General features: G+C 36.5%; 1 protein-coding gene across 1 annotated transcript in view; it reads right to left on the reverse strand.

The window, feature by feature from the left end:
* ANGPT1 (angiopoietin 1) overlaps window positions 1–22,318 on the reverse strand; it is a 168,885-nt gene that overhangs the window by 54,440 nt on the left and 92,127 nt on the right. Inside the window, exons 5-6 of the mRNA XM_065668804.1 lie at window positions 9,963–10,090; window positions 4,829–4,930 (exon numbers count right to left, since the gene is read on the reverse strand). Of these exons, the coding sequence (XP_065524876.1) occupies window positions 4,829–4,930; window positions 9,963–10,090 (230 nt within the window). The remainder of the gene's footprint in view (window positions 1–4,828; window positions 4,931–9,962; window positions 10,091–22,318) is intronic.

The following is a 22,318-nucleotide window of genomic DNA, read 5'->3' on the forward strand; positions in this document are numbered from 1 at the left end:
ATAGCAATATTGTAGCAATAAAACATGCAGTACAATTAAATATTGACATATGGGGGTGGGGGTGGGGGGGGAACCCCAAAACCTAAAAAACAACAAATCAGACAACCAGACCTGGCTAGGAAAAAAATTATTGCAGGCTGGCTAAGGCACACAATTTCAAATACCTGTTGAGAATCTTTCTCCAATGACAGAAAACAAGAAAATAATTTTAAAGATCTGAGGAAACCCCTAATATACTTGTCCCCCAAAATTCCCTTTAGGAGACTGACAGTGAATTTGGGATATTGAGTGTGGAATAACTTTGGTGAAATTCATGGGAATTAATAAACCAGACATGCTAATATTCTAAATAATAGAGAATACAGCAATCCATCACCTGATTTGTCAAAAATAGACAGTAACTGGGAAAGATTCATTTATCCAAGAACTGAAAAGCTAGAAATTGATCAAGAACTCTTGATAGCTAAGTTATCACATGAGTTAATAATTTGATTGGATTTGATTATTGATAATGACTGCCTAATTAATGCCAGAAACTGTGTCTTAGAAAGTAAACTTATGGAAATCCCCCTTCTAAAAGCAGCTCAGGTTTACAGATGGTAAGCCATAATTCTTAAAATTATATTCCCTTTCTAGAGGTCAAAACTCTAATAGTGTTTTACATTCATTCTTCAGGCAAGGAAATATGAAAAATGGCTGAAACCTGCTGCAGGGTGATCTTAGCTGCTGTTGTTAGATAAATTATTTGTTGCTCCAGTTCATATTTTTCTGATAAGCAGCAAATAGTATAACGGAAAAAACATTCCAAAATATGAAAGAACAGATGTAGTAGGAGCTGATAAGAAAAGTATGGGAGGATGAACTCACAGGGTTTCCTCTGAATTTCTTCCAATTACTATTAGAACAAACAGTACAATATTGAAATGGCCCAATGGCACAAAGGCACAGCGCAAGACTAATAACAAAACTGGGTAATGCTGGTAAGAACATATGCCTCTAAGGAAGAAGATGCCATAACAAATCTTGCACAACAATAAACCTGCATAAAAGATTTTGTATCCATTAGCTACTGCTTTAGTTACCAAAGAAAATGTAACTTCATTTTACAGAGTGGAGATTGGATGTCAGGGGAAATGGATCCAAAAGAGCAAGATGAAAAAGTTAGTATCACTATTGCTGTAGTATCATCGACATTGTGGCAATTAATGATGTATGTTGTAAATTTCCTACTTTCAGAAGATTTGTTGCTGCTTTATTTCTGTTTTAACCTGTTTCCTTTTTTGGTGTCTGGAAAATACATTAAACAGGAATTTAAGTACTTCCATGTAAGCTGAAGGCACCAGCATGAAACTGAATCAAAGACAATGATTGCCTCCTTGTTGCCAGGGCACTCCTGTAACCCAGCAGCACTGTCACTCATCTTCCCAGAGAATACTCCATGCTTACCCTTCCTAAGTTACCTGCTATAAGGATCTCAGCTGAGAGTCAATGTGCAATGGACTCCTAAACTGGAACAGACATTAATTTGTGAGGGCATCAGCAGTACTGCAGGTTGGTGGCCTGAGTCCCTGTCCAGCTTAGAAGCTGACAAACTGTAATTAGTTGTAACAGAATAATTTCTACAGTTTTCCAGATTCTTTTCCAGTAAGAAGTAAATGCACTGAAACTAAAGCCCCAGAGACGATTTACTGTTGTTATTATATGGTTTATTTCTACCGAATTGTGGGACCTAGTGAGATACAAGCACAACAAAAATGTCTTAGCAAATCTGGAAAGCTGTATCTGAACTACGGCCTGAGAGAACATACATTACGTTCAATCAATCCAAGTAAGACCAAGTGCCATTGTGCTCCTCATCACACTACCCAGTTTCCCATAGGAAGAAACGCCAGGTAGATGTGTCAGGAAGAAGAGGGAATGTGATCCAGCAGATATCACACACCATCTCTGAACTTCTAATTAGGGGAATCTAATTAATTAATTAATTAATTAAATTAAGGAAATTAAACCAGTGCTGTCACCACCTTGAAGCTCAGACACTGTCACGTATTCCAGCAAATCACAGAGCACCCGCCAGCCTCAATCATTCAACATCTGGTGACATAAGATAATCACAGAAGGGGGCCTACACTAGCTACCCTGATGAAATAATTCACAGAAGCAGAGGCAAGCCTAAATCCCGCCGTTTCTCATGACTTACAGGATAACTGTCGGTAAAACTCCAAAACAGATCCTTTTTATCGGATAGGAGTGATCTCTTAGAAGACTATGGCATTCCTAAAGAGAAGCAAAACTAATTTGGACTGCTTGAACTAGACAAAACCAACATAATCGATCCTGAACAGGCTCACAGTGTTTTAAAAGAAAATTTGAGAAAAATTTTTTACTAAATGAAGGGCTATATGTGAAAAAAGGCCACAGGGGAAAACTTAAAAAATATGGCCTGCTTTTATTAAATGGTCTAAGAAAAAGCACAGGAGAGAAAAATGGAATAGATCTTGACAATTTGTACAATATGTATAAATTAAACCAGCCCATGTGTAGAGAATGACTTAGGTTGCATATACAAATCCTAATTTTCTCATTAGTAGAACTGGTAGAATTTTCAAATTTTGTTTTCCCCAAAATAAATTGATGTATAGGATTTTATTTGACTCTGAACTAAAATAAAGTAAAATGTATTTCAAGTTTCCTGCTAAATTAAAACATTCCAAATTATGAAATATATTACATCTTCTGTTATCCATAGTAGAAGAAACCTGACCCAGATGGTTGGTTTTTATCCCTATAATTTATGCTTTCAAGTAATAAGAAAATATTGAAAAGGAAGCATCCATTAAATCCAAAATGATATTTTGCTTCAATAATATAATATTGCATCAGGTAGTGAGGTGGATCAAGAGCTGGTTGAAGGGAAGAAGGCAGAGAGTTGTGGTCAGTGGGGCAGAATCTAGCTGGAGGTCTGTGACTAGGGGAGTACCTCAGGGGTCAGTGCTGGGACCAGCGCTGTTTAATATTTTCATCAACAACCTGGATGAGGGAACTGAGAGTACCCTCAGCAAGTTTGCTGATGATACTAAACTGGGAGGAGTGGCTGACACACCAGAGGACTGTGCTGCCATTCAGCGAGACCTGGACAGGCTGTAGAGTTGGGCGGGGAGAAACTTGATAAAATTCAACAAGGGCAAGTGTAGAGTCTTGCATCTGGGGAAGAACAACCCCATGTACCAGTACAGGTTGGGGGCTGACCTGCTGGAAAGTAGTGAAGGGGAAAGGGACTTGGGGGTCCTGGTGGATAGGAGGATGGCCATGAGCCAGCAATGTGCCCTTGTGGCCAAAAAGGCCAATGGCATCCTAGGGTGTATTAGAAAGGGTGTGGTTAGTAGGTCAAGAGAGGTTCTCCTCCCCCTCTACTCAGCCTTGGTGAGGCCGCATCTGGAATATTGCGTCCAGTTCTGGGCCCCTCTGTTCAAGAAGGACAGGGAATTGCTTGAAGGAGTCCAGCGCAGAGCCACAAAGATGATTAAAGGAGTGGAACACCTCCCTTATGAGGAGAGGCTGAGGGAGCTGGGTCTCTTTAGCTTGGAGAAGAGGAGACTGAGGGGTGACCTCATCAATGTTTACAAATATGTAAAGGGTGAGTGTCAGGATGATGGAGCTAGGATTTTTTCAGTGATGTCCAGTGATAGGACAAGGGGCAATGGGTGTAAACTGGAGCATAGGAGGTTCCATGTGAACATCAGGAAAAACTTTTTCACTGTGAGAGTGACAGAGCACTGGAACAGGTTGCTCAGGGGGGTTGTGGAGTCTCCTACGTTGGAGATATTCAAGGCCTGCCTGGACAAGTTCCTGTGTGATGTACTCTAGGTTACCCTGCTCTTGCAGGGGGGTTGGACTAGATGATCTTTTGAGGTCCCTTCCAACCCTTGGGATTCTGTGATCTATTTCTGAAATGTTATGCTCTGTAACAGAACTTTTTCCCAAAGAAATTTTTACTGAACTAAAATTGCTTTTATTTTTTAAACATTTTATATCCTCTCTTCATTTAGTGCCTTCTGAAAACTGCTGGAAGAAAGATTATCCTCTTCCAGGCTGATAACACAGTTCTGAAAACTTTACTGGGAATGTCACTGAAATCCAAACCAGTCCTCAGGGACTCAAAGAAAGGAGCTCCATCAGAAAGTTTGAGCATGCAGCAAATGAAAAAAAAAAATCAGAAGTTATTTAGATTGGAGTAAATTTTTTTTTTTTTTTTTGAGTTGGCAACAAAAAAATAGCCAGCTGAAGTCATGTCATCTGTAATTTGGTAAGTTATTTGTTTTCTTTTAATCCTTTTTGAAGTATCAACATTTCCAGTACATTAGCTTGATTGGCAGAGTTGTTGTATGACTTGGGATAAGCCCCAGTAAAACTTTTCATTTCTATCTGAGATGCTCCAAGTTTTGAAGGAGTTCCCCTCAGCTGGGAATGTCCATACATTAGGAACACCATCACATGCTTGTTAACCCTCAATGTCACAGCAAGTCAAAACTTCAGAAGGACAGACAGCAGTATTATTTAGTGCATATGCCTGGGCCTGATTTCACTTTAATCTCAGTAACTCGTCTGAAAGAAACCCTAAGTCATGGGAAATAATACCCAACTAATTGATTAAAAAGAATATGGTTTTCAAAAGTAACAGACATGACAAAATGTAGCTCATGGAAGACTGCAGGACCACATCACATCGCTGTAGACAGACTATGTATCTGTTTAAGATAACAGGAAGTACTATTTTAAATATAACATGTCTACAAACTGTACAACTATTCCACTTTCTTCACCTTACCATTTTGTATTCTTTCCAGCTTTTTTGAAAATCCAGGCTCCCATCTTCTCGGTGCTGTATAACTGTCCACCCTCCTCCAGCAATTTCCATATTGCAAAAGACCTATGCGGTAATAAAAATAAAATAAAAAAATTAAACCAAACAAAACTTGCATTGGAATTCTGTAATCTTAAGTGGGAAAAAGTAGGGAGAGAGCTATTTGTGAATGACAGAACTAAGGAAGACTATTTTCTTATGGATTCATGCCTATGCCCTTAATGGTATCTTCCATCACTTGATTACAACCAGAGCTCTCCTTGTGTTCAGTGTAATTTTCTCAATGTTTGCTTTCAGCACATTACTCAAGAACAACTCCCCATCATCTCCCTCTGCATCCTCAGCTTTGCTCTTCACATTCCCTCTGTGCTCCTTTTCTATTTTTAATGCAGTATCCCTGCAACCACTCACTTCCTCTTAACAAACAAGAGTGTTACAATGGTAATAATGTTTTCTATTTAACAGAGTGTCATTCTGTCTAAGAAAGAATCTTCAGGATTCTTACAGAAAATACACATTCAGGAAGTCCAAAATATAGCACAAGTTATATTCTTCTGTTTTGTTTTGAATTATAACAATAATAATCAAAATGGATATGTAATTTTCATTCATTTTCATTCTTCTTACATTATCCTTTCAAAAATAAAGAAGATAAATGACAAAAAATGTGCAAATACTGCTTATTAATTCACTTTTCTTGGAATATGGCAAGTGGTAGTATTCATTTTTGTTCCTATTTTTGTATGACACTTGATTTTAAGATCCACTTCTCAGTGTTACTTGTTTAATAAATTTTCCCTGATTTTCATTCCCATGCACTCATCAGTGCCATATTGGCACTGCAACTATCCTAAATTTAATTTGCGTGTGCTGTTGAAATGTTATTTCCTTCCTTATAAGTAAGACATCAATATGTAAGAAGGTTGAAGAGTTATCACCCATTGGCTTAGCTTTTGACATTTGCATTAAAAGTTGTTCCATTCAGCACTGCTCAGTAACTGAAAGTTTTAAGTTGCTTTGCCAAATTGAAGGTTACTATTCAGTTATATAAAAATTCATTGCTCAGTTGACTAAAGAACAATATTCTACCCTCAGGCAAAGCAATTCCAAATCTTTCTTACTCATAAGCATTGTCTTAGTCACCCTGTGCAAGTGGTTTTGTTTTAATTTGCTGCAGGCATGCTGAATGAAGTTCTCGTGTAGGTATAGGAAGGAAACAGAATACCAAACAGTGCAAACATGTGAACTTGATCGAGGGTAACCACAAGAAATCCCACAATTTGCTAGACAAACATTTTGGCCCTATTCCTCCTTCAGGAAAGACACTGTGAGTCAAAACATTTATCTACAGGATTTAATTTCTTTAGTCTGATTTAGAGTGAGAATTTCTAAATGATGGATTTACTTTCTTTATAAGTCATTTCAAGCTCCCATGAATCCACTGCCAATTTTTAAGGCATTAAATCCTCAACTATATTAAGACTAGTCATTTTAAAGACGTGCACAAACGATAGGTTTTTCACACTACAATATAACAGAACACCTATAAAAAGTCTTTGATGTTTTCTAAATATAGCAAATTAAAATTGAAAACTGCATAATGAAAGATTTATCAGCAGTCCATTATTCACAAGCCATAACTGTGTGGTCTGGCACTTTCCACACTGGTAGACATAAACACCTGCCATATTAACAAGAGTGCCAAGCTGATTATAGATGTTCAGTGTGGGTAGCTCTAGCCAGCAAATGTCCTGGACTGGCTTCTGTCCCAGACAAGGTCAGGGCACTCAGCCATTAAACACCTTTTAACATGTTCTGCTATTTAACCCTCTACCAAAAAAGAAAAGGATGAAGAAAAGCGACTTTGAATTTATATTCATCTCTAGATTCTGAGTTTATTGTCAATAAAATAACCTGATATAGGATAAAAATGCACCTAAAGCACTGCATTCTTGTCCTTCCTTAGATGTAAATTTTAAGGAAAAAGTACTCAAGCTCCTAAAAAGTAAGTATGGGATTATTTATACATATTTTAGATTTATCACTAATTTAAAATTTGGTACAGAGCAACAAGCTCAAGACCATGCCATTTGACATTCAGGCAATGTGTCTGTGCTGAGCAGAAGCCTGAAGTTAACCATGTCGGGATGACAGTTTCCACAGTATATGGGGCTAGCATATATTAATGGTTTAAAGGTCTGAAAGATATGCTCAGAGACACCATCAGCGACTATTTGTTAGGATGTCCACAGGCAGGAAGTAGAGGGGAAGGAGTGAAGCTGCATTTGTGACAGCAATGGAATTGCTTTTGCAGAGCACAAAAACCCCACCAGCAATTATAACATTACATTTTCAGTGCACTGCACCCAGAAGTTTTTAGAAGTTATGCCTGTGAGGGCATTAGGGGAGACAGTAGGAGAAACACGTTGATTCAAGGAAAGATACAGGGATTCTGTGTGTTCTCAGACCAGTCCTTCTGGCCTACTTTATATCCTGAAGGTGACACGGTACGTTCAGCTCCAAAATGGTGACAACCTCTCTCCCATTGATACTCTGCTCATTTCAGCATGGTAGCCGAAACCAGGTCTGCAGGGGACTGAAAGGACTCATCTTGCCTTTGCTCTCACTCTGGCCTAGGGACAATTATTTGTCAACACCATTAGGCATTGCACACACACATATCAAAGTAAGCCAATTTATTAGCTTAATAAGCCTACATTTTTCTCTTCCCATTTCAAAATATGGAATATTATTAAAATTGTTTTAAGCACAAATGAATCACAAATTTTTGATGCAGGGCTGGAAGACTAATAAACTAAACTAATGAACTTCTGAAGCTAGGAATATATAAGAAAAAGTGCAATCTAAATTTGTATGCATATATATAAATGCATATAAACGGTACGGAGCTGGAAGCACAGGCGATAATTTTCTATGAATATAGGACAGTAAAATCAGCAGAGAAAAAAAAAAGAGAACTGATAGTAACATATGTATATATGACAAAGAGATATCCTCTACTGGATGTCAGGATTCTAGCAACTATCCCTCAGGAAATGTAAAATGAAATTAAGGTATATTTTTGTTACCTGAAGTATAAAATTACTATAAATGAGACAGCTGCCAGTGGCTGTTTTACAGATGACAACAATATATTAGGCCTCTTAAAACATACCAGGATTTTGCTATGCATTGTGGTAATCCAGATAAGCTGGTTTTGAACAAGAGGGTATGTCTGCATGAAGTACCTATCAGGGTATTAGCTTGGGATCCAGAGCAATCTAACTGTGTCAGTGTGGTGCTGCCTCTGTGCTAATTATTACTGGCACAGTGCTGTATTCATGCGATTTTGAAGCTACCTCAGTTGAAGTTGGTTCAGCTACCTCTGCACAGCACTAACTTGCAGACTGTTAATATGATCTTAATGTCTGAAAAACCATTCATTAAATCAATCACATTCCTCACTTGACTAACATGAATGTGCCCAGGATCAGCTCTTGCTGTGTTATCACTAAGGCAAGAAAGAAACAGGTGGTAGCAGAAATGCCCTCAGCACACACACACTCTCACACATTTTCTTGCTAAAATTGGAATCCTCCAGGAAAAAATAAGGCAATGATATCAGTTGAATCGTGTTGCCTGTATTAACTGACAGCAGTGTCTGCAAACAGGGGTAGAGCAGAAACACTGAGTGGCTTCCATAGTGTCACAGTCCTTATATTGCTGGTGAAGTGGGTTAAAATAAATACACCAGAAGCATAAGTGCCACAGTGCGTTCAGATAGCCACTGTTTTTCATTGGAACCCAGCATTTGGGAATGGTTATGAGCTTTAATAAAGCTAAGAAAAACCATTGCCAGCTTGCAATGTAATTTGGACTTCGATATTTCATCTCTGTTTGGAATGGAACAGATTCTACAGAACTGCTTATATTGTTCTTGTCCTGTTCAGTAATGCTTAATGAAGTGTATTTTATGTCTTGTCAATTATTTTTGCGTTCACATTCACCAGATTTATATTAATTTTTGCACATAGCACTCTCTCATCCCAATTCTACTGATATTATAATGAAATCTAATTCCTTAGTAAAATATAATATTTGACATTTACAGGTTTCAAAAGGCCTCTAATAAAAACAAATTAAGCTTAGAAATATGTTTTACATGTCTTAATAACATCATAAAATGACTAGAGACAATAACATTGGTAATATTTGGTATTGTTTTTTTCTGTTTGCAGTATCATCATTTTATTCAGTAAGAATAAATTCACCAGATAGATGTGGTTCCCTCTGTCCTGTTCAGCCCACTTTTTGGACACCACTATATTTTCCTCTCCCAGGTAATCAGCTCTTATCCTTTTGGGGGACTGGTCCTAATAGTGACCCATCAGTAGAACAGCCAGCATTCTTCCACATATAAGTTAGGCTTAGGTTACTCTCTCATGTTCCTAGCTTCCGGTACCTTAGCAACCAGGGCCTTCCAAAAAAACAGTCTCATTTACACACTAATGTTTCATTTTTATCAAATATCAGATATGTTTTTCCATTTACTTTTTTTTTTTTTTTTGAGAAGGGCAAGATTATATATGCTTCGTCATTTCAAACAGTGCTAACATTCACCATTCTCTACAGCCAAAACCACTCCCCCCTGCTCCTTACAGGAGAAACAGGATTTTTTAAAATCTTTATCTTTAAATACTGCTCATTTTGTTATTTATTTCCTTGTGCTACCAGGTAATCCCTCCCATCATCTTCCTCATTATAGCACTTTACTAATACTCTTCTAAACTTTATCTTAGATTTATTTGCAGCCATAGTTTGATTCAAGTGAACCTGCCAAGTGGGAGGAAGTGAGTCAGTTATCGAGTGTATGCTGGAACTGAGGAACGATTCTCTGTCAGGAAGAAACGAGAATGTCTGGAATAATAGCTTATGATTTTTTTCACTCTAATGTATTTTTTTCAATATCAAATACAGCCTCAGTTATTTGTACTAGTAAAATAGTCTGCAGAATGAGAACTTCAATAAGGGCTCTGAAAGTTCCTTTAAGGCCAAGCAACATCATATTAACAAATAAGAAAATAAAGCAAGTATTTACCTTTTTAGGATCTGAGACATTGTTAATATAAATAGTGTAGACTCCACTTTTGTTAAAACCAGATTGGTATACATCTGCACAGTCTCTGAAAGGCTTTTCTTCTTCTTTTTTTACATTTTTTAGTAAAACTGCAAAGCAAACAAAAAAACATGGTAAATTACAATAGCAGTCTTAAGCTTTTCTGCATCAAGGAAGTCTGCTCTTGCACACTGTATTCTCCTTAAACATGCACACTAATAACTGTACTGCAATTGTTACACAGTGCATTTAGTAAACTGTGTTAAAGAACTAACATGAAACTTGCAGGCAGATGGCAGAGAAGGCATCAGCAGAAGTCATTATGTAAATAGACAAATAGAGCAACCTGCCTACATAGATATGTGAACACAGAACATTCCTTCTGAATGCAAAGGTCTGTGCCTCTGACTCAAGCTGTACCTGGGAGGTGCCAAAGAATGCCCCAGAGATGGCACACGAAGGTGGAAAACTTGTTCAGTTTTGCAATCTGACACAGATGTGAGCATGGATCTGCTAAGGCAGCAATGTAGAACTGTGGAAGGAGGGAGCTTGTGCCCTCCTTCATGAGGTACTGCCTTTTGAGCAGCCTATGGACTTGGGGCAAGGCACCTCTTTGCTTATTTTTTTTTTTTTTCAGAGAATTATTTAATTATTTTCATATCTACATTCAGAAAAGTTGCTAGATACAATCAGTGGAAAAAAGTAGAAATATCAGTGCTACTGAAGTCAGCTGTTTAGGGCCATAACTTATTTAATTTATTTTTGGCCCAGAACAGGAGAACAATTAATATTAGTATATCAATGTAGACCTTGATCCTGTATATTGCAGAAAGACCACATATATGAATCTAGGTTGAGAAATCAGGAAGGTAAGATGTTTGAGGATCACAGTCTTGAAGAACCAAGAGATTCCCTGTGGAAGGAGTAACATCTGGATGTGTTCCTTCACTTTCACAAACAAAAGTAGCGTGACCTACACGGTACTGAAGGATATGACTTCATTCCACCAACACATACTTTAAGCACATCACTATTCCCACGGAAATCCATCAGTCTACTCAGATTCTTAAACATGTCCTTAAGTGCTGTGCAGGGCCTAGGCCAGCACTTCATTAATCCCTACAATAAGGAAACAATATTTAAGTTCTCCATACACACTCATCGTCTGGTGACAGACGCGTCTTTCTTTTTTTTGGCTTGAAAGTGTGAGTTATAGGTACAAAAGGGACGATGACTTACTCACTTTCAATAAAGTAGCTTGTGCTGCAAAACTTGTGCTTAATGACAACGGTGTGCAAGAAAGCAACAGCATTACATGTGGGGCTATCTGTGCCTTAAGATTGTATGCAATAATGCCAAGGATTTGCAGAGTGATATATTATCTCCCTTTGAACACATCAAATCAGTATTTTAGGATGGCAAATTTCTGCCAACTGTCAGATCAACTGGCATTAACACCATTTCACAGAAGGGGAAACTGAGGAAAATGAAAGTTAAAAGTTTTACCTTGATGATTTTGTAAAAAGTGAAAATAGAAAAATAGTGGGAAAACAAATTCTGAACTGTAAATTTATCCTGCCCTCTAGGTCAGAATTTTAGAGATATAATATTCTTTTTTCCCTTTTATGTGTTTTATTTTGTTCCTTTAAAAATTGATTTTAGAAAAACAAAACAAAAAAACCCACAACACAACCACTTACTCTTTTTCCATGTATTTGATGCATATTATTATTTTTATCCAACATCATAAATAAAAATCAAACTTGGTTCATATATTCGCATATGAACTTAAATTGGAAAATCTATGGTTTTGAGAATTGGCCACATTTGGAAAAGGTAGTGCTGGCAATGAAGTAAATGACAGTATTTCCATGAGGTGGCAGGCAATGAGGTCCTCAGCAAAGTATGCATTAACAATGCACTCACAAAGATGCCGTTTTATGGATAAGACATAGAACTGAGGCCTTCATGGTTTGTGTAAGCAGATGGTGTTAATATCAGTGGCCAAAGTCCAATCTGAATAATTACTTGGGGCTGGAGCCAAAGCCTAGAGGAGTTAAAGCAAAGCTTCTCATTGCTTTCAGGGGGTTTTATATTAGATCCATTCTTCCTGGCCTGAATTTCTGTAATGCTGTTGTTTCAACTGCAGACACCAGTATCTCCTGTCTAAAAAATGTATTTAATTGTGCAGAGGCAGAGTGATCATTTCCTTGAGTCTTAAAGTACTTATTTTTTAATGTCTATATGTAGAGAGATTATTTTACCTCTGTTCAACTGTTATACACACATTAAAACCCTTTTGGAAATAACTACTTAACAGTCAATCAAGAAAATTTGAATTTGGTTCCTTTTTATCTGAAAGTTAGACCAAAAAAAAAAAAAAAAAAAAAAAGAGTGACTCTATCCTAAATTTCATGTTATTTAAATTTTAAGCAAGGTAAGATTTTATGTCGTTAGAATTATCTGAAAACAATTTTTCTAAGGAGATGGATCTCCAGGAAGCATACTTAAAAATATTTTTTTCCTATGTTTAAAGACTAGAAAAACTCCACAATAAAACTGATATGCCTAGCTCCTTCCAGCCTTCCTCTCAGTATCAGACATCTGAAATACCTGAGATCACAGACAGCAGATGTGCTATTTTCCTACAGATTAAGCAACCCGACACCCTTCTTTTACAGCAGTGGGTTCTATTCAGTGAACCACTGTAGCCAGAATATGGTTTCCTTGGGTGCCTCTCACCCTCTCTCGGGAGCTGATGCTCCCAGCTGGAAGAAAAGCTCAGCTCCTTGTGAAGGAGCTGAACTATTACAGAATTACAGATTGCAGCATGGTATATTAAGCATAACCAGCACAAAGTTTAGTTTTTCTTAATACATCAGATTGTAATTTTCAAGAACAACCCGAAGTTATCAGAAAATTAATACTCAGGAATGTTACTGGTTCTTTTAGGGCAAACTATGTTTTTTCTAAGGTTTCCTGTTGTTTTCATAACTTAATATTCCATACAATTTCCAAACCACTTCTACCTACTATAGCTCCAGACTGTTTTTTCTATAACATTTCATAGACCTTGAATCCTTTATACATTAAGTGAACTTCCTCAATGATGCATTGCCTCACATATGGTAGGTGTGTAAATAAAATAAAAAATAAAAAAAAAAACCAAACAAGCAAGGCTCAAAAACATAGTTCTAAAACAAAATACGTCCCATTACATTTCTTTGTTCAGCTACAAGATCTTAACTGACTTTACACAGATTTCTAACATTAGTTATGCTGTTTTCAAAAACTTTTACGCCAAAGTTTTATGTACCTGAAGAAAAAGATAAGTCTATGTCAAGAAAAATAATATTATAATTTTTTAAACCTCATGCTCAGCCAAAATTTTGACCCCTGGAGGGACTTTTGATTGCTTTTTCTGGATGAATAAATTGGTGGTGAAGTCATGCTCCTTTGAAGCAATGATGTCTATGTGGAAAATCCTGCTTTTCTGAATAGGAGAATTAACAAGAAAAATTAAGTTCTTCTTTCACTGAACTTCCAAAAGTTTTCCAGTTAATTTTTAGCCCTATAACTTTCTCCTTGGGCTATGCTACTTGTGTTTCCATCCTTTATGAATTATTTATTTCAGTCTTTCAGCTGTTTCTTTTCCTTGATGTCCTGTATGAGTCTGCCCAAGTGTTCTGCTACTCCTACTAATAGGGTATTAACCTTCAGTACAAAGTCAATGTGGGTACCTGAGGCTGTAGTCTCTTCAGTTTTCTTAGAAAAGGTTATTGACACTTGCAAGTGAGCGAGTTCAGAGATGTAGGGCTTTTTCCCAAAACAATAGCCAGGGAAATCCCTTGGCTGTTAGTTGTGTGTACCTCTGTGTATGCTGAGACTATTTTTCTGATATCAGTTATGAAAATAAGTCAATAGTAAATTAATTTATTATTTCCTAAGACCTATCACAGGTGAAGGATGTCTGCTTTTCTGCCTGGGTCTAAAGAAATACAAACTGGCTACCAAGAATAAATAGCTTCTGTAGTATTTAGTAATCTACAGTTCTCCTCTTGGTAATATGAAATTTAAAATGTACAATATCTCTTTTTTTTTTCTAGCTGTATGAAACTTATCTAATCTCATGTCTACTATAAAAAAATACTTAAGAAATAATATACTTGATTTTTAAATTGAGACTTTCTAATTACTTTTGAGAAAATGAAGTGGTTATTTCATTGCTTTTCAAGTCCCCATCAGATATTGGGTAAATGAATAGTGCAGTTTGTAAGCAGGAAAGAATGTTAAACTGCAGTTCATTATGTTGACTGAATCAATAAAATCACATTCATATTTACTAAATTATTTAATATCTGAGCTGTCATGTTTGTGAAATCGGTTGAGGCTGAGTTAATCAAGAGAGTCTTATGTTCTTCAGCAATATTGCCAGGAAATAAAAGGCAGCTGTTGGGTTTTTTGTTTCCCTGATAGTGACTTATTTGGACAGATACGCAGAGATTTCTGTAGTTTCTCAGTGAATGATTATATTTTCATTGTTTTAATGTTTTATTTACATTATTCTGATTTTCTTATAGGACTTAATAATCACTATACATACCAAAAGACACTTCAAAAATATCTTCATGCTTTTGAAGCCAGAAAGGAAAAGTTTCTCTCCATACTGGCAAACATAATTGACCTAAATTTTAGCTGCCCTATCAAAAGCATCTGAGGTGAAAATTTCTGTCCCTAGATGAGTAACTTCTAAAAAAATCAGAAAGGAGGAGGTTGTAAATTGATGGGTTCTGACTACAGCTGTAGAATTCCAGGACAGGTCATTCAAGGACCACCAAATGGCAGATTCTGTTTAGAACCAGACTGCAAATAAATTTTGCCTTGATCTTGTCATGGTTCCAGATGCATTGTGAGGAATCCTACGTTTCTACACGAGACCCTGTAACTCTTAACTCTTTCCCAGCCATTTGGGTACAGCTGCTGTGCACCATCACAGTTCTAGTTATAATGGCAAATAGTGCCTGGCTCACAGAGAATCAAGCCAGGAACGGTTTTCTAATGTTATCAAAAGGATGTCAGTCAAATATTCCCAGTAAGGAGGCCTGGAACATGGCCTACACATGTATGTATGTTCCCAGTCTTAGAAGCAGGAACCACAAACAGATTTGACAGAGAAAGGGCGAAGATTATTTTTGCTTTGAGGAGGAAAAATAAGCAAAGAGTTACAGCCACTCAGTTTTTGCTGACTTATGGCCGGAGGTGTAATCTTTTTTAGTGACCTAGTCTTGCATATACCAATCTCCACTTGAGAGCAAACATTAAACTGCAACCTAATAACTGTCAGTGACATCCGACTAGTCCGTGCAACAAGACAACCATGTGACAACACAGTTGTGCTGCAAATGTTATACAAACCACAGGGAATAGTACAAACCTGGAGCCTTGACTTCAAGTCAAATATGGTCTCTAGATAAACACAGTGCTGCCTACAAAGCTAAGTGATAACTGTGTCAGGGCACATTTGTGTCCCTGTCAAAAAGGACTTGAAAAGTACATTTTCTGGATTTTAGTTTGTTCAGGTACATAATACATACTATATGTTTTTCCTCTCCAAAAAAAGTATTTCTGGATTATTAAAGTTACCACCATCACACAATATAGCCAATGTGAAAAAGAAAATTATAATCCATTGAGATATATGAAATTAAAATATATTGAAGTTACTTATAATTGGTAAAATATTAGGAAATTTATAGTGGAGTTACATGCACTTAGTATCCAATTCTAAACTATTATAAAGACAAACTACCACCACACGAAAACTTTGTCTACATTATTTCCTCCTGTATTAAAACTATGTTTTATTTTTTTCTATAAAAGGTCTGAATATCATCATAAAAAAGGGTTGGGGTGAGGTGGATCACTTGGAGTCCAGCAGTCTTCTCATATAAGTCATTGCTTGTGCATGCTCGTGTACTCACATTTGTTCATTAGAGGGGGTGAGAGAAAGTTTATGAGTGGTGTTTGGAGATGAGTTTTCCTTCCAGCAATGCATTCACCAAAATTATTTTCAAAGTAATATTTCTTTGTGAGACTGCTCTGAATCTGACAAAAAGAGCTGGCCAAAGGCAAATTGGAAAAAAAAGTTCATTTCGACATACTGAAATAAAATATTTCTGTTCTGGGAGCTATTGCTCCATAATCAAGTACATAGACTGTAAATTTGAGGATTCTAATTATAAAACTATATTGTCAAGGTTCCTACTAATCCCCAGTGAAGTTATGAGAGTGGCTATACCAGGTTACATTGCTACTTCAGACTCTGCAGTGTCTCATCTCCAGCATCAGAGGCCCTAAGAGTCATGGGGCTTCCTCACCAGACTTGATCTTTTAATCTTCACTGCTCTTCTACTTTCTTCTTTGCTTGTGCCCTCATAATTACTTATATTCTCATTTTCTTTTTCCTTTAGTCCTTTCCTGCCCCAGGAGGACCCTAAGGTTTTGCAAGGGCTGGGTTACACCTGGCCCAAAAAGGACTTTTCAGTAGGAACAGATGTCCAAAGCAGATGACTGGAGAACAGCGCAAGAGCAAGCAAGCATATCCAGGAATTTACAGCATAGGCACTTGCTCTGCCAGATATAATATCTAGATATTTAATAGCCTCTGAAAAAAATTTCTTCCATGAATTTCTCCAGTTGCTTTTTTGAAGCCACATGAATTTTTATCATTCACTCTTTTACACATACCATGTGAAGGACAGTCTCCCATTGTTAAACTTCTAACCAGTACATTTCAGCTGGTGCACATTCATTCTTAGCTGAGAGTGCCAGTAATTTTGCATCCATGTTCTACAAGCATCCTACAATTTCTACTGCATTCTCCTTTTATTATCTTTTACACTGCCTGAAGTATCACAGACATGTTTAATGAATATATTTCACATATTCAATCATCTGTGTAGTTTTATCCATCTTTCTTTCATTTTGTTGTTTGGTTTTTCGTTTTGTTTTGGCGTGGGGTTTTTGAGATGTGGGATCTAATATTTTACACAGTATTTGAACACACCATGAATTAGACTGTGGTACAATTTTTTTTTCTGATTTCCTTTTGATTATTTTGAAATAATTTATAAAAAAAATATTTTCATTTTGACTACTAATAGGTATCACCTCCTGTGTCTTTCATTCAAGATTTCCCTGGGAGCTTAGCTTGAGCTTGCATGGGTATTTTAGAAGGTGGAAGAAAATAGAACTCTACAATTCCTTCCTCGTGCTTGTTTACTTGCTGAATGACTAGAATAGAAAATGTCGGCCTTTATTTGAGTATTCAGAGTTTATGACAGCATGAGTAAATATGGGTATATGTATATATACACACATTTTTACTGTCTAAGGAAGCACTTAGTCATAACCCCAAACCCAGTGCAATGGTAGGGTGTCACATAAAGTAGCAGTGCTGCTCTTCCCATTTCTGTTGGTTGTAGACTGCCTCATAGCCAGAGAATGAATTCGCTACTAAGAGAGGTATTTTGTGTCCATGGAGGGGAGGAGTGAGGTGGGGAGGGGAATGGGAGGAGGAAGGCTTGGAGTTTTTGTTTGTTTTCTTTGTTGTCTTCTTGTTGTTTGTTTCTTTGTTTGTTATACAGGTTTATTATTCCACTGAAGCAACTCAGTTATTAGGTTCATCGTGTGACCCCACAATCACTAGACTGGATGGAGAAATGCAAGGATTTTGTTTCCAAGGAGCAAAAGCAAAAATAGCCCCTTTGCCAGCAACCTCCTGCCATTCATGGCTATGTGCATATCACTGAGTGCACATGAGAGGCCTAAAGGGATGTGCAATCCAGCATAACTACCTGGCCATGCTGAAATGCGGTTACTAAGGCTAAGATGATTCTATCAGCCTAGGAACTAGTCCAGTCTCAGATTTGTTAGGAACACCAAGGCTCATTACATATGGAACTTCAGATACATATTTTTAAGATGGGGAGGAAGGAGAATATGCGTAGCCAATTAAATGCCTCACATCTACATTGAAAGAAATGTTTTAGCAGCTAACAGAATATTACTCTTCCCTCCCACGCACCCTCTAAGAGTCTGAAGTAAGAAAGGAAAACAGTTGCACAGCAAAAACACTCAAGCTGCCCAACTACTTATTAAATAAATCATTTAAAGCAGAATTTCCCTCCTGTAGTGCTGCAGGAATTGACTTGGTCTTGGAAAACGTTAACATAGTAAGCTTTCATCCTCTCCAGGGCATAATTATTTACTACCCAATAAATTATCAACAGTTATCAAGGGTTTTTCCCAATAAATCCAGCCTTAGTGACTGGTAACAACAATAATACTTCGATTCATTGTGTATTTGAAAGACATCACTTAGGAATACCATAAAATGGTCCTCATTAGTGAGCTGAAATAGAATGCCTTATGGCCCATTTACAAAAAGATAAAGATATTTAATTATCCAGCTGCAGTATAGTTCCTTAAGAGTTTCTGCTTGGGACAGCAATTTTGTGAGTAACCAGCCATTCACTGAGATGAGAACTAAAGAAGTCTTTCACGAAATGCTACAAGAGAGATTAAGCCATTGGCTTTGTTTAATATTTTTAGTGCCCATATTTCTTTAGTTAATTTCTATTTTTCCATGCAGGCACCCTAATGTCCATTTAGTGTTTCCAGCTGAAGAATGGCACGCATACAAAGAAATTTTTCACTAGCAAGTCATTTAGGTGACACCAACAGTGTTGTTAGTTGGTTTATATATGCTGATATTCCCTGAATATCTTCAGTGTGACTGAATAATACCATTTTCAGAAAGCAGAGTGAAGAGGAATTTTGCACTGACATGTGTTGTAGGAATGAGTGTGGGTAATTGATTTTAATATAAACAATCAAGAATTTAAATGTAAATATATGTACTTAAGATATTAGTTTTTCATCACTAACAAATATTAACCTCCTGTTGTGACTATCAGCAAGTTAATAGGGATAAAATATGGGAATCCCCAATTCTGTTTTGAAGAATTTAAATATTTTTCCAGTGACATAAATTTCAGATGCTGCGCATTCAGATTGACTTATTTCAGTACAGAATCTTTATTAAACCACAGCCTGGCTTGACCCTACCTAATACACTTTGTTTCATTTTATTACACAGCATAACTTTCAGATTAAGGTATCCTTGACTGAGCAAGGTATGAAAATACCTTTATCTTAAAATCTTGATGATTTGGAATTAATGCTTTTAGTTAAAAAGACACACAAGAATATAAAATTAATCTGTCTTAATGTAAAAATGGCATATCACTAATATCTAATGACTAATATCACCCTTTAACTGATAATATAGAGAAAAAAAGTATTTGCAGACGCAATTCCCCTCATACTAAGATAACACACTTTACAAAAGTGCCTTTGCTGATGCTAAACAAAGTCCAGACCAGGACTTTACAACTACACTGTAAGTGTTAGTGGGTCAGCTGAGGCTGACCACCAAAATATCTTACTTGAGCTTTCTGAGCATCCCTGAAGATGCATGTCAATACAGAAAGACCCCAAGGGAAACAGGAAATTTATAGCACTTGAAAAGGAAAAAAAACAAGAAAGAATAAAATAAAGTTGGTGCTGATGTGGATGTTTAACTGAACTTCTACACAACTGTACAAAGAGAATCTGGCCTCTGACTGAAGCCCTGTAGCACTCACTTTCCACCTCAGTGGGTCCATGTGCTCAATCACATCCAGCTACACTAATGATAAAGGGACACCTTTTCTCTTCCATGACACTAAATACAAAATTAAGATTATTTTTTTTCCCCAACTTTCAAAATATAAATAAAGGCAGATTAAAATATGAAATGAATCTTTATAATAGTGAGCTTTGCAAATCGTGGGTGGACATTTTCTGACAAAAATCTTCTCATCTTTTTTAAACCTGAGGGTTTTTCTGTTATTGTTGTCCTAAAAAAAGTGAAACAGCTTGCTCATAAAATCTCTAAAGCAGGAAAAAGTAGAGAGAAACTGAGAAAATGGATGTTTTCTATATCCTTGAACACATATTTTAAAGCTTAGCTGAAGCTATTTGTTTTGATATCTCTGGGGGTCAAAGTAGGACTTCATGATAGAATAAAATGTCTGTTACTTCATTCAAACATTTTTTTCTTATAACCATGTCTCGAGAACAGTCTTGATCCACCTGCGAGCTACAGCTTGCAGACAAGCTTGGTCAGAAACTTCTATGCATCTAGCAAAAATCTAATTTTGTTTGCTTCTATGCTTCAGGAGAAAAATAGTCAAGTGACTGATATGCCAGACTATAGGTTCCTCCCTCACTATTTATGTCTCATCATGTTGAAGAAAACCTTAGCAATGTCAAGGATGAGGTACAAAGCAGACACAAGTGCTTTAAGAATGAAAAGATATTGTTAGGGAAATGGTACCAGACAAAACATGCTGTCATCTCAAAATATATCTCAGATGAGTACCAGTGCTATTCTTTGTGTGCATGGAAGAAAAATGACCAAGAGCTGTATCACACAATCTCATTCTTCTACACCGAAAACTATTAGATTTAAATATACTCATTATTGTATTCCAATATATGGTTGAATCAATATAATAGATAAAATTTCTCTTGCTGAACACAGTCCAAACAGTAAGATTTAAAATTATCTTTCAGAACACCAGAATTTCTTGTTCTATCCTGGGATCCCCACTGGGATTTTTTTTTTTTTTTTTAATACTAGCTCGTATTATGTAAGGTGCCTTTGAAGTCCTTCTAATGAAGCAGGCCAGGATCACTACTAGGGTAATTCTGCTTATGTCAATGGAGTTTCCTCTGTGCATGTAACCTTCAGGTCATTTCTTTGAAGTTCTCATTCTATTCTCATGATCTACACTTCAGCATAAATTTTTACATCATAACAACTGTGGTCTAAAGAGGCGGAATAGACTACTTACTGTTCAATGTTTTGAATACATTAACCTTTGTGCCTTTTAAAAACATGAATTCCACTCAAAGTTTTTGGACATATTTTTTTCCCTATTTTTCTAAAATATGAAAATGATCCATAAAACAGGAGATTTGTGCCTTTTTAGAAGTGCCAGACCCACTAACCATGTTATTTATTTCATTAACTCAATAGGTGCTTCTGGAAAGGCAAATCCCTGGCATACATGTGTATTATTTTGAGAATTAAGCTTAGCTTGTTGTCAGCATTCAAGAGGAATCTAATGCTTCATTTCTCTCCTACTAGGAGGTCACAAAACCAGACATTAATGATAAAACTTTCTCTACTGTTCCATTAGTCTTCTGAAGTATATAAGTTTAGAGCAAATATTTTAACAAGGTATGTTATTATGCAGTCTGGCAGACAACATAAATTACAGGAAAAGCAAAAGTTTATGGTTAAATATGCTTTCCTGACAAATTTTTACATACCCTTGTCCTGTAGGTAGGAGCACTTGAGCCTCTATCCTAAGTTATGTAAGTTAAACTCAACACAGTGTACACTGTCTTATACTGGAATAAAAAGACAATCTATTTGAAAATATATGTGACTTCTCTATGGGCACATTTTGTGACATTGGGCCTGAAACATAATTTCCCATTAGACTGATACAACTTATAAATTACTTGGCTTGAACTTGTATACACTTTGTTGGTTATAATATTATCTACTGCTTAACATAAGTTGTAGTAATTGGGGGGTTGTGTTGTTTTGGGGTTTTTTGTTTGTTTTGTTTTGGGGTGGGTTTTTTTGGTTGCTTGGTTGGTTTGGGGGTTTTGAGTAATGTTTGGGAAACTTTCTACTTAGCTCTACATATCCTTTTCATACGCAATTTTTCTGATGCATAAACTTAAAAAGTCTGTCACTAAACTATTTACTGTGTTACAGATTTATTGTTTGACAGTGTCAGCAATGTGCTAAAATGTCTTATCCATCCTCAGAAAAATGATACACAAAGTAGTATAAGGAATGAATAGTTTAAAGAAAACAATAATCACAAAAACTTTTATGACCTTTGCAAAGACTGATGTGATCTGTATCCAACTCTTAGGTGCTACAAGTGAAGGACTTTTAGTCTTGGAATATCTCTTTGGTGATTAATTAAGCATTCACCTCAATGTTTCTATTTCTCTATCTTTTGTTGGGGAAAAGTAAAAACATTCAGGCATTTCTATACATTTGAATTAGGTGTTTACTTAATCTTTAAGAAGCTACTTTACATTTTTACCATAGGCAACAGTCATTTCATTTGAGAAACTAGCGTCTGAAACTGCTGCCTTTTAAAAATTACATTGTAGAAATTTATTGGCAACCACTGCCAAGATTG

This window comes from Lathamus discolor, chromosome 2, assembly GCF_037157495.1.
Source record: "Lathamus discolor isolate bLatDis1 chromosome 2, bLatDis1.hap1, whole genome shotgun sequence".
NCBI lineage: Eukaryota > Metazoa > Chordata > Aves > Psittaciformes > Psittacidae > Lathamus > Lathamus discolor.